This window comes from Tauraco erythrolophus, chromosome 10 (genome assembly GCF_009769465.1).
Source record: "Tauraco erythrolophus isolate bTauEry1 chromosome 10, bTauEry1.pri, whole genome shotgun sequence".
In the NCBI taxonomy this organism is placed as follows: domain Eukaryota; kingdom Metazoa; phylum Chordata; class Aves; order Musophagiformes; family Musophagidae; genus Tauraco; species Tauraco erythrolophus.
Window position 1 is genome coordinate 19,931,198 of NC_141474.1, and position 14,327 is coordinate 19,945,524.

General features: G+C 37.8%; 1 protein-coding gene across 1 annotated transcript in view; it reads right to left on the minus strand.

The window, feature by feature from the left end:
- Nucleotides 1–8,466: 8,466 nt before the first annotated feature.
- PRKACB (protein kinase cAMP-activated catalytic subunit beta) overlaps nt 8,467–14,327 on the minus strand; it is a 72,377-nt gene continuing 66,516 nt past the window's right edge. The window contains 2 exon segments of the mRNA XM_086617194.1: nt 8,467–8,628; nt 12,136–12,300. Coding sequence (XP_086473320.1) covers nt 8,503–8,628; nt 12,136–12,300 — 291 coding nt within the window. The 3' untranslated portion in view covers nt 8,467–8,502.

Below are 14,327 nucleotides of genomic sequence, written 5' to 3' on the forward strand. Positions count from 1 at the left end.
CTCTAGACAATATTTACAGAGGTGAGGTTGCCATCTTCTTAGTAACAAGACAGTCCTGGCTGTAAAGCTGACTTCTGATACCTCACCAACCTCCCATATGAGCTTTTACTTCCCTGGGAACTGGAGCCAGTACAGACTCCTGTGGAAGCCAGCGTAGCTACGAGCCCACGCAGCTCTCACACACCACCTTTGCAAGAGACAGAGGAAACCCGCACCCAGACTGAGGGAACATCCATCATAGACATGTAGTCCACAAGCTGGAAAATATTTTCTGCAGGGACAACCCCAAATACATCATCCATTTCTAAAAATCCTAACTTCTGCATTATTTTTATGATAGCACTAACATCTAGTTTCCTCAGTAGCCACCTGAGAGCAGCAATCAAAATGTTCCAATGCAGTTGTGCTGACCTCTCCTGTTTTCAATGTGGGGACATTAAGAGCCTTCTCCACACCTGCCCACAGAGGTTTCTGCTCAATTCTACACAGTCTTTCTGAGGTGTTTTAAGGGTGATTTCCTCTTAAAAACGCTGTTGTAACATTCTGACATCACCTTCCTATCAAGAGATTTTCTTATAAGCCAAGGTCAGTAAGATTCTGGACCATGTATACACTCAATAAAGAAAAGAGAAGCAGAGGCTTAGTCACAAACCCACCTTGGTATCAGGAGTCCAGCCAAATCAGTCAGTTCCTTTATGAATTTCTTCTTAAAAAAATATTCTGAGCACATACAGAGATCTATGCAACACTCAGGCAGTGGCAAGCTCTTGAAGGGTGTCCACCTTTGCTAACCATAGCCATTTTGGGGAATAATCATATTTCAGAGGTGTTCGGATGGATCATTCAGTGAGCTTTTAGGGTGGTGAAGTTTTTCCACCAGGTATCTAGTAGGCAGGCAGAGTGAGCCAGAAGCTGGCAGTTTTAGCCTGCTTCAGAAACATTCAGATTTCCAGGATTTGTAAAGCGTCCATGTCCTGGTAAACACTAGCATCTTCTTTACACCTTACAGTTCTGATCTAACTGCCAGAACTGATGCCAAGTGTGGAAGACCAGAACATGGCATTTCTTCCATTGATCAGTGTGGAGGATGCTGCTCCTCAGCCCACTGAAAGCACCGCGGATCCAGAGAAGCGTGCTTTCTGCAGTTCCCAGTCACTGGTGCCAGTGGGGGCCTATGGATTCTCTATCTGCTCGCAGGCACTGAACTCTGAGGAAGTCAAAAGAAGTCAGGACAACTCTACAGTCTGTGTGTAAACATGAAAGATGAAAGGATGTGTGTGTTGTCTGGCAGACTGTGGTTGCAAACATTACCACTGACTGCAAGAAAGGAGCCACTGTTACAGCAGGGTAAGTGTTCCACTCACACTTTAGAAGATGACTCTCTCCTCTCTACTCTCTCCTTTGATGGAAATCAAAACCAAACAGATATTCACATGTGAACATGAACAGACATGACATTCAGAACTTATGCATTAAGTCTGTAACAGTTAAACCAACCTTTTAAAAATTTGCTCAGCTCTAAACTGGTTGGTGAGGTTCTGATCAGAGATGATCTCAAGAACACGTTTGCTGTAACTTTCTCTCCAACTGCTCTGGTGGTCACATCATTCAGAAAAATGTTGAACAATGCTTTTTACCTGTAAACATGATAACTAAAATTAGTACTAGATACATCTAAATCTGATCAGCATCCAACCCCCAAAAATGTATATCCTCTCTACTATAAATACTATATGTTTAATGAACCAGTTTAGAAGCACTTTTTTTTGGTGACAATCTTTGGTTAAAAGCGATGTACTTCTGAACTTTCAAGTGCACATAATACAGAAATGTGATTATGTGCTATTAAAACAAACCCCTGACTCTAGCCTCTAGTGACAATAGGATTTATCAGTCAGGGATTTTTTAGTGGAATTTTCATACAGCTTGTGCAATAATACATATTATGAAAAAAATGCCTTTGTTCAAATTAGTGTCAAAATCTCCTTTTTTACTGATGCAGATATGAAAACCAGTAAAAAAAAAATTCAAGTATTAATAACTAAAAAGATTTTAAAGCAAAATCTACTAATACATGAACAACAAATATTCATAGTTGGAATTGCATATATTATCTGACATATTATGTGACCAGTACAGTCCAAGTTTCTCAATCCCTACCGCTCTTAAATCCAAGTCTCTTGTTCTTCCTATGCTGTGCGGCCGACGTTTCTTAGGGCCACTCTTGCACACCGTATCAATGTGCCATCTCCTGGCAAATGAACACAACTAGAGCATGTGTTACAGAGAAGCTAGGTGAAGGTGGGATCATGATTCATTTTAGTCTACAGGTTTTTGTAGTAACCTAGAACATAAAAAGGTCAAGAAAAGCATGAGTTGAGTTCCTTTAGTCAACAAACAGTTGCAGAATTAATATCAGTTTAATGACTTCAGACATAATACTATGAATGCCCCAAAGCATAGCATTGGGTTGTACAAAGCCTGAGTAAAATTGCTTTTGTGGCTTTAAAAACCAGGCCAACTAATTTATGAGACTTCAGAGAATTATTTTCCCCCAGCATTCACTGAAACACTTCTCTCAGCAGGAAACGTACCTTGCAGCTGACCCAGTCCCGCTCTGAAATTCCTTTCCAAAACAAAGGAGCTATGGGTGCTTTGGCCATGGGAGGTGGCTCTCTGATGTGGATGACTCTCCAGAACCAAGTCCCTGGGTTATGTCCTACACCACACAGCAGATGCTCCTATAGAAGTAGAATCATTCTCCTGGCATGAACATGCTAACGTTAACAAACCGTATCACTGCATTATACACTACCACATAGCCCTTAGACTGATTCTGCCACCACGATCCTGTTTCTGGTACAACATGTTTTTACTAAGGCTACCTGCTCAGCCTCTCTCTTAATTTTTCCCACTGGTAAGCAAGCCTGCCAGATGCATAATTCCCAATATATATAGTAAGAGAATAAATATGGTACGAGAATAAATGGAAATAAAGATAATGTATTTACTGGGGACGCACATATAATTTTATTTTTTTTAGAGTAGTAGTTGAAAATAATATTATTTTATAAACTCTGGGCATTTTTGAAACAACTGAATATTGATCCCCACTTAATGAAAACATGAAGCAGAAAGATGACAGGAAAGAGGAAGGAAATTGAAAGGATATCTCAATCAAGCATTCATTTTGTTGAACTGACTGTTACTTAGATAACTATATAACATTCAAAGCAGCAATGTATATACATAGTAAAGAACAATACTTCCAGTAGAAGACAGTCCTTGTGATACTGCTGTGTTGAGCAAAGCACTGATACACTACTAAATGTAAATGAGGTGTTGGATATATTTTTTTTAAATTTAATCAAATTATCTTTATGGTGGAAGAATTTCAGAAAGTTAATTAAGCCTTTCCAGCACTCCAGTTTTCTCTTTATTGCCCTAGTCACCAGTATTTCTTCCTGTTAACTGACTGGACATGCTCAGAACATACCACACTACATGCCAGGCTGCAGAGACCTTGCTCCACTTGAGTCAATATACCTACAGCTGTGTCCTTTACAATCTTCCACAGCATCTTGGAAGCAAAGGCAAAGATCTCTCTGACTTCCACCTCACAGCAAAGGAAAACATTTATTACTGCAGTTACGTCTGTATAGGAACAGATGACTCCGTCCTCAAATTCCTTCTAACTAGAGCAACCTTTTCATCCTAAAGAGCTTTTGTGCTGCTACTATGTCCACGTGTTGGGCGAACTGTTTTCTCTATCTTGTCCCTAGCAAAGATGCCTCATCCTCAGACCGGCTGCTTCTCAACACAAAGATAAAAATTTGCAGTTAGATACTAAATGGCTACTGTGTAATCTTTTAAAATCTAAATCTTGTAAGCTGAGCACTAATAAGGAACGTGCAAGTTTGTCACTGGGTCTTTCTAACATGCTTCACTGACCATGAGCTAATGCAAATGAACACAAATATGTTGCTTTTAAAATTTAAAGCAAAGAGCCGCATAAACACAATTTTTAGAAATACATTTTTGCAAAGACATTTGTATTTGACCCTCTGAGGGAGGGAACAGGACAGCCAGACTGTAAGATTTCTAAAGGAAATTTTACTGGCTTTTAAAGAGAGTATTGGGAACTCATCCAAATGATTTCATGGAAACCTCGAGCTGCTGTTATCCCACTGAGGTAGGAACTTTTTGTAGTAGCGAATTGTAAGAATAAACTACATTTTCAATGTATGCAAGTTTCCTTCAGGCAGGCAACCCTTTTTGTAGTATACAGAGGAAAAAAAAAAAGCTACAACAAAAGGTCAAAATGTGACTAGATCGCAGATTTCATTGAAACTTTGGTTCATCAAACTCAAGTGTTAGGAAGGGAAGCTATCTTGAGATCCTATATTGCCTTGAGATACCTGTCTTACCCTACAAAAACCCAACACTTTACATAATTCCTATGTAAGGTGACAAATATTTACTATTTGTAAACATTCAAATATCCTCGAGAAGTTCTAACCCTTTTACTGGAAGTGATCACTGCCCAGCCTGACCTGACATTAGATGCATCATATTTTATCCCCTCTGTCAGAGGCCTCAAATCAGATGATTCCTCAAGCTGCCAATTAAAAACATTTTTAAAATGTGTGCAAGACCCACACTACAGTGATCCTACAACTTTTTTTTTTTTTGTCAAACACATCCAGATCAGTTACACACACCCCAGCTTCAGAATGGAATTATTTTTTTTTTTACCAGTTTCTTATGGAATGGTTCTCGAATTCTTATCTAGAATAAGTCCTCCTTATGCACAACAAATTAGAAGAACAGATTTCAATGACACCTCCAAATCTGCTGCTCGACATGCTGTGTTTGAATGGGAGCTGTAGTAAAAGCAGAAGACAATCTTTTTGCAGTTTCTTAGCTCACCTTTAGAAAAAGTACAAAGGTCTTTAAAATATAATACAGCATCTGTACTATGAAACCAAGAAAAACACAAAACCACAGTCAGTAGACGTACAGCAGCAGAAGCAAAGAGGCTGAAGCTCTGCTCAGAAAGCAGGAAGAGGAGGAGCTGCGTTACAGAGAGCGGGTACCAGAGCCTCTCCGACCACCACTTGCAGAAAAAGCCTCAAGACAGACAATGCCAAGACCATGAACAGTCTTTACTTCTATCAGTTGTTTCACAGCACAATGAGACACAGCACAAAGTTTGTACAGCGGGATCTGCAGACAAGTTAAAAACAGGCAATTATCTTTAATAAAAAGCATCAAGTCTGAATGTGAAAATACGAAGACAAACAATATTGCAGATAATGATCACCTTGCTTGCCTGTGATTGTCTAAGAAGTCCAACTCACTCACTTCTCATAGTGCCCTGAACATTCTCCGCACCATTTTCTCCAAACACACTAGTCAGTGTAAAGCTTAATGGGCCCCAACTAATACATGCAGTATGTTTCATAACCTCTTCCTCTTGCTTTCAAACCCTGTTTGCAGCGTATGGGGAGATGCAACGACTCTCGTCATACAACATTCTGATTCACAAAGAAGCAGCACAAGTGTTGTACATAATTTAATTTGCACTTCTGTATATAAATGTTTACTATATTGCACACTATTGCAGCACTTAAAAACATCTAATTATTTGCAAAAATTAGTAAAATACTTTAAAGGATTTAAAAATAAGGGTTTTAATGCAACTGACAAGATAATAAAAAAGCAATTTACTTAATGAGATACAATCCTTTATGTTGGAAATGAAAGTTACATACAACTAGAGTACAATTAAAATATACCATATAGTTCAACACTTAATTCCTCAAATGTGTAAAATTAACAAGCTTCTACTGTCATAGATATACAATTTTTCCATATTGTGAAAAGGATTTTTCAAATTAAATACAGGTAACATAATATTCCATCGTTATATTTTATGACTGTGTTTAAATGAGAGGGTTGTATAATACTCACATTGTCAAATGTACTCACTAATGCCTTGGAAATTGCACACTTCCCCTCCTTTTCCAAAATAGAATCTCATTTCCATACTGAAGTCTATTATGCCATATTGGAAAAGTATTTTACTTTCTAACAGGATTTTCATAAAATTAAAAAATAGCACAATATCATGGCATTAAGATGACTTTTCCACTTATGCCCACATAGAATTTAATCTGGCTATCAGACAGACATGTCAGAACCAATTTCCTAGACTTTTGTCTTATTGTACACGCAAGATGAATGATTACAGTATTTTACAAAACAGAAAAATCTCTGGATCTTACTAGAATTATAAATGTAATGATTAAAAATTAAAATCATAACAGAATCAAATTGTGATCTCCAACATTTATTAAAATCTTTTAAAGTTCATAAACGACAACAAAGTTACTGTAGAATTTATCGCATACAGCTAGCATACAGCAGCATGTCCTTGGTCTAAATGAAATACAAAAGAGTTTAACATTTTCATACAAAGGATTTCTTTAAATTTATTAATGTGACGATATATCTTTGTTACATAAAATTTGCTACAGCAAAGTATCTGATACTTTTCTTGCACTTATGTAAATATGGGTGGACAAAGACTGCATTCAGTGTCAGCCTCCTAATGACGTTGTGCAAAAATGCTCAACAACCTAAACATACAGAATGTTGGATGGTACATTTCATACTCTTTTGTAAAATGTCTACAAAGGCTTTTCTTAAAGGAGTGTCATACAGATTAAGAGGAGGGAATGCCAGTGGTTTATTTGCACTGACATTCAAACAAATACAATGGCTATGTATGAATATAGCTCATTTTTTTTAAAAACAATTCATCCTTGTATGATGCATGTAAATTTATCATAAAATATGAGTCTAGTTTAAACTGTTTAGATGTGCTGTTTTAAGACAGGTCACTGAGACAGCCAAAATCAAGTGTACAAATAAAACTACTATGAATAAGTTTAAAAGCAACCCCCAAAAAAGTGCTGAGCCACTGATTATTAACATTGAAATAAATGTGTAAAAGTGCCCAAAGCTAGCACATGGTAGCAATATCTTTTAAGTCAGTTGGTGAGAGTATACAAAACATAATTAAGCCCAAATACTTATATCGGTGTGACCATACATTCTGTTTGATTGAAAGAAAGTAGGTTAGAAATGAAGACACAACGCAACTAAAACAAACCCAGCTGTTGCAGTTTTTAAACTTTGTCTCTTTTCTTCGTGAATGAAGTGCTGTAATTAAAAAGAAAGTGATTGTAGCAGTACTCCATCCTCAGTTTACTAATATAGTATACCAGAATAAAAACTTGGCAATAACCTCTTATTCTTAACAGCTAACAAAGAAAAAAATAACCGTGTTCATCCAGCGATGCATCTAGAACATTATTTTGCATTTGCTATATCATTTGTTTGTCACAGCTAATGGCAGAGCGCATTTTGCTTTTTGTGGTGTGGTGGTTTTTATTTTAATGGATACCTTTTTTAATCAAAAAAGGCTCAAAACAAGGAATACTTCAGGAGCCAAACATTGGCTTTTTTAAAAAAAAAAAAAAAAAAGAAAATGTGAATCAAAATGAATCATATTCTCTACAATACTGACCAAAACTTCCTTTAAGAGTTTAGGGTTCATGTTCTTAAAAAAGCCATTTCATATCCGCCAACTGAAATGCTGGTAAGTTGACTTGGTTAAACATGGTCGAAAATCCAGACCAGGTGGAATCACTCCCTCTCACGAGACTGTAAGCTTTCCATGCTACAGTCTAGTTATGGCAATTTACCTAATACCTAGGTGGGAAATACAAAGGAAGGAGGCAGTGATGAAAACTGCAGGGATGTAGAAAACCAAGGCACGGGGTCTAGCTACTGTCCCCTACTCAAGCCATCCAATTGATTCTATTGAATTTTGGTCAGCCTCCAGGAAGAAATGTTTTTAAGTTAATTTAGCAGACATTTATATGGCGATAAATACTACCTTCAAAAACGCTAAAAATGTTGGCTAGGTTTAGTCTGAGCTACTAAAAAATTATTATAAATCGTAGCATCAGACACAAGACAGACAAGAATTATTGGCTGGCACAGACTAGAAGCAACATTTATCTTTCACTTCAGTCTAAATCACACTAGCCGCAACACCTTCCATTTCACTCACACAAATAATACATTATTCAAAATAAAATGGAGCATTCTTGGGTAAAAAACTACTTCATTTTAAAGGGGGAAAATGAACAATACACAGAAACAAAGAACGACAGAAACCAAAGTTAAGTAGGAAAGTGGTCTATTATTCTGTGTTACTGCACAAACAGTGCTTGCTTAATTGTGCCTAGTTAGAAGGGTTGGTGCAAACTGCACACATGGAAGATGGCAATAAAGACCTCAGTCAGCTTTGTGGAATGAAGTAACTAGGTAACTGTTTTGACATATGATGGTCTCAGCTCCACCTCATCTGTTAACAGAGTGCAAAGATCCCAATGTGAGCCCTGATGTCATCTTGTCCTCTTACTCCTACTAAAAATCAGCAAATTCTTTTGCACATTTTTCTGTTAGAGACGCACGAATATCTTCTTCTTCATAGTCATCAAAGTTGCTGGTATCTCCAGGGCCTCTGCACTTTGGTATGAATGGAGCTTCTACCTGTATTTGGGGAAGGAAAAAACAAAAGAAACACATGAAATGTTATCGGCCTAATACCTTTAGATTTAACACTGTGAAAATGAGCACAATATTTCCACTAATTCTCAAATCCTGCCAAGAAACCAGCTATTACAGTGAACCAGCTTAAAGTTGTGGCACAGAAGTAAAACCAGTGTAAGAAGGTGCAGGACTAGATGTATGAATGTAAGCTGAAAAGGACTAATATCTCACAAACATCTATGAAAAATTATTTCCAGTTCAAAACAAAGTTTAGTTCTCTTCCTGCAGAGGACACTCTACTCTCAGCTCATCAGCTCTGTGGTGCAGCTCCCAGTGCAGCAAGGGCTGTGCCTAACAGTTGCACGGTCATGGTGGAAGGAGAGAAGTAGACCGATTGCCATCAACACTACTCAAAAATCTCAGGGCTGTTTGGAACCCCACTCCTCCTACTTACCAACAATCCACTATTTCCAATAAAACCTAACATAATACAAGTTTAAAACAATTTATTCTGCATCTCCGACAGTTACTCCTTGGACCTAACCGTGAGAAGTGAAAGCCTCCTCAAAACTAGGCCACAATTGAGAGACAAGCAATGACTTGAAAGGGTCACTAAAAGATTGCACAGAAAGCCAGAGCAGCTCTAATTAATGATGGAAAACCCCTTCTGGTAAAGACTGCTTGCATATCCTCTCAAATCCACATACGTACTCGATTAGCCTTGAGATTCAGCACATCTCCTGTCAACTGTAGGGCAGTAAGCCATTCACACTCCGGTATTGGAACCAGTCATTTTCCAGGACCCTTTTATAACTGCTGCTTCTTAAAGTCGAGGGAACCTGCAGCTTTTTGAGGTTGACCTTAAAAATAAAATTCTTAGGTTTGGCTACAAATTAATCTTTCTGTCCCAATTACTGCACTTCAGCCTCTACTTATCTTGGAAGTTAAACTAAAGAAGATAAGAAGATGACCTTAAATGAAGATACGGGTCTGCACAAGGACATACCTGCATTTTTGCTGGCTAGCAGCTTATGGTGTCCCTACACAGTCGGGTAAAAAAAAAAAAAAAAGGAAAAAAAAAAAAAGAGTTGTTCCCAACTTGCAGACACTGAAATGGTATTTTAGGGAACCCACTACTAAATTCCACCTTCACTCAGCTAATATTTATTCAAATCTTAATCCTTCTAGTCTATCACACCTCATGAAGTTCAAAATTAAGTTTAATTACTTTCTAAAATAACCTAAATTTTAGAATCAACTGCATGTTGAAGGAAGGACTAAACGGGGTTTGGGGTTGATGGGAGGCAATGATGAAGAATGGATGGCAAGGAAGGAACCAGAGAGAATGGAAGACCAGGGAGAAGGAGAGATGCTCTACTGAAACAGGTCTAGGACAAACTGGAGTTGGAGGCATGATCATCAGTACCACATTTCTCTTTTTCACTTGACAGGAGCCTGATTTATCCACCTTTATGGTAAGCAAAATCACGGAGTTAATGCAAACTTAAACCTGGAATGCAAAGTAATCAGAGAAGTATCTCTCTCTGGGATGTCCCAAGGAGGACGTGTGCCAGAGGCAGCATGGTGAGGAGACAGATAAGCCGGGCAGGCACGGCTCCAGCCAAGGCAGGGGATCAGACGCTCAGTGCCCCAGGTAGATTACGTTTATTCAAGAAAACACATGCTGTGGTAACAGCCACTGTGAAAACCTGGTATAAACCTGAAGTTTATTGCTGTATTTCTATGACTGCTTAAATGATATTACAATCTATGCTGTTGTTTCAGACCCTTACTGTTACAGTATTTATTCTTTATAATCAGAAGCTTTAAACTTATTCAGCATCAGTTTTCACAATCCTTTAAAACTAGTAATAGTTATTCTGACTGCACTACTAGTTCACATTTTAAAATATTTCTTGCTCCTGTGAAAGTAATTCTCTACAGCAGTGCACTAGCAATGCTAAGAATACTTAGTACACTATTAAAACATCTGATTTAATATTATGGGGCCTGGGTGCCCTCAAATGGCATACTGGGGAATGCAACTCAGTGCGTATAAAACTGCCTTGTAAACAGGCACTAAGAAACAAAGAACAGATAATTACAATTCTGCAATGGGGAATCTTTTCTTAAAACATCTATACTTAAAAGAAAGAATACAAGATGTGTTAATTGTATCCTGTCTTCTAGTAATTAATACACTAGTGAATACCTACAACAACTGTACTGTCAGTTTCTGTAGCCAAACAACCAGTTTCTTTTTAGAAACTATTGTTAGTATTTAGGCTTGGCCTTTAAAATACTGCTGTTACAGCAGCAAGTTCACACCTCTATAATCACGACTGTTAGCATTTCAACAATGTAAACCAATTCTTTGAAATGTTATTGCTTGACTCTAACATTTTTACCAATACCTAGACAGAAAAATATTTCTCCACCTGAGTCTTCTGAGACAACACCAATAAAGTTATTTTAGTTTTTTCTTGCTGTCTATTGAAAAACCAAGAATTCAGAGGTTGCACTTAATAAGTAATTTCTTAGGAATATGTTTCTAGTAACTCACTAATCTACAGATATTTATCTTTGACTCTGCCTTGAAGGGGAGAGGGAGCTTTAGAGCTACTAGAAGACAGAGTTGGGCTGAACTGTCATCATCCTCATCCCTTTCCCCAGTTTTCTCTCCCAGCTCTGCTTCATTCATCCTGGCAGACGCTCATGTGCTCCTCTTGCACCAGTATGTTAATAGCTGCATGTGCTCTGAAAATATTCTCATTTCTCTCTGTTGCTTTCATTCTTATGCAAGTCTGAAGTTCATAGTACAAACTGGGCATGAACTTTCTGAAAATCACATTGCAAGTCATGTTGGTCAGGCAAGGCTAGAAAATCTTTCTAAAAAAAGCCAAAAAACAGCATTCAGCAGGGCTCTCTCCAGTACTGCAGCTTACGGAACTGCAGTCAATTAAAGCGTAGTGTCAGAAGGCAAAAGCTCCTCAGCAGACACTGAGGACCGAGCAGACACTCTCGACATTTGATCCTGTCCCAATCACACATAAAGCAAGAGCAAGGAGGGTGTATACTTCTTTAGCAGAAAAAGAAAAGCTCTAGCTCTTCCACACTGAAGCACAGTCTGACTACTAAGAACTAGCTAGAAAGGAAAACAGATTCCTCTCTGCTGTGGAGGAGTATTTATAGATGCCACTATAGCAGGGGTTAAATAAAAAGTGAGAGAGGCAGGAGATGGCTTATTCTGAGATATTCCAGAAATAGACTACAGCACAACACATGTTAAGAGAACATGAATGTACACAAACATCCAAGATAAAATACCAACAAGAAACAAACATAATTCAATCAATATAAACTCTTCAGAGTGTCAAACATTAAACTGCTTTCAGTTTTTCTAATTAAGAGTGACAGATATAGGAAAGAAAAAATAAGCAAAATAATTATAAATTTTACTTCAACCCCTAAAAGACCTGTAACAGCTTTGATCAGGAAGGGTCTTACCTTTCTCTGATAAATGGCAATCCAATCTGTAGTTGCAAACCACTTGTGGTTCTTTATGTCATTTACACCATTCTTGAGATTTCCATATCGTTTGGTCAAATCTACCTGGAGTAAATTTCTTAGAAGATCCTTTAGGTCTGAACTGAAGTGTGATGGAAACCTTACCTAAAAATATACATCCACAACATTAAAAACAATATACAAATGTGATTCTTCCCCCTGTGAAGTAAAACAGCATTTACACAAAAGGAAATATTTGGGCCATTTTCTATTTTTCCTCTAAAAACAAATAAAGTAGGAACGCAGGAAAAGAGATGATTATTGTTGCACATTTATTTCTATTTCACAGAGTCTCTAGCAACATCACCACCTTGTGCATCTACCATTCTATGAACTGAAAGTTTCTAGAGCTGATTGAGTTGAGGAAAAATATTAATTTAACATTATAATGATAAAAAAAGCTGAATTTAACTTGGTGTCTCACCAACACACCATTATCACAAGACATTCTCAACTATATTCTAGGATTTTTTTTAATATTAAATTATATATATATACACATATGCATACATAAGATACAGTACAGTATAGCATATATACAGCATATAAATATATAGATACACTGAACATTCAGCAATCATATCTGAAAATTCAATGTCGAACTTTATGCTCTATTGTAATCTATTTCTGGTAACTAAATACACTAACATCAAAAGTCTTACATAAATAACACAGCGTTATTTGAAGATAGCACACGAGTGACTTTCCAACACAATTAATTTAAACCTGGTTAGAAAGCATTTGAAGATGATTTCTGGGATGTAATTATGTAGATTTTTACTAGCAAAAGATCTACTGACACCATTTGAGATGGAAGAGAGAAGAAAGGCGACAAGAACAGGCAAAGAGTTGTATCTGTCATGCCCAGAGTCTCAGCGTTTGACAGTCTCTTTATTTAGCTGATCAGTTATGACGTAAATGCAGAACATGTAAATGACTTATCATAAAAACATGTTTCAAAATCAAGATGGCTGATTATCAAGGACACTGCTTCAGTTTACCTGTCAATATGGCTCTGCTGTAGTACATGAGAAATTCACTTAGTGAATGTAATATCTAGACAGCTGAGAAGTAAGGAAACAGCAACTCATTTTTTCAGTAGAGTACTAAGTACACGAAGTAGATTAAATGAAAGTCTTAAGGTTATAAAGGAATCACACTGCTAGCTGAGAACTGAACGTTAGGCTTTCTGGAGTTCAAGTCCAGTGCTGTTTCTGCAACTATCCATCCATGGACTCAGTAAAAAAGGCAGATGATCAACAGTACAAATGTCAAGCAAATTGGATAAAACTCCAAAAAATGCCCAATTTTTTTCAGTTTAGAAGTTAAACTTTTCTTTAAAAATATATCTTCCTAAATGAATTCCCATATATTCACGGAGACAGCTGAAGTGTCCCAGTGTTACAGCCTTTCAAGTAAGGTCCTAAAGAGGAATGAGTCTCACTGCAGCGTACCACAGGGTACTTCCCTTGATTAGAATATCACAAGTACGTAAGGTGTGGTGCAGCATGTGTTTATGTAAGGACAAGGAAGAGAAGAACCATAACACACCAAGTGCTAAGCCGCTATCCATCGTATTTCAGAAGTCGTGGCAGTCCAGTGAAGTTCCCACTGACTGGAAAAGGGGAAACATAGCCCCCATCTTTAAAAAGGGAAAAAAAGAAGACCCAGGGAACTACAGGCCAGTCAGTCTCACCTCTGTGCCCAGCAAGATCATGGAGCAGATCCTCCTTGCAACTATGCTAAGGCATATGGAAAATAAGGAGGTGATTGGTGACAGCCAACATGGCTTCACTAAGGGCAAATCCTGCCTGACTAATTTGGTGGCCTTCTATGATGAGGTTACAGCACTGATGGATAGGGGAAGAGCAACTGAAATCATCTACCTGGACTTATCCAAAGCATTTGATACTGTCCCACATGACATCCTTGTCTCTAAACTGGAAAGACATGGTTTTGATGGATGGACCACTCGGTGGATAAGAAATTGGCTGGATGGTCACACTCAAAGAGTTGTGGTCAACGGTTCAATGTCCACGTGGAGGCCAGTAACGAGCAGTGTTCCTCAGGGGTCAGTACTGGGACCAGTACTATTTAACATCTTTGTTGGAGACATGGACAGTTGGATCGAG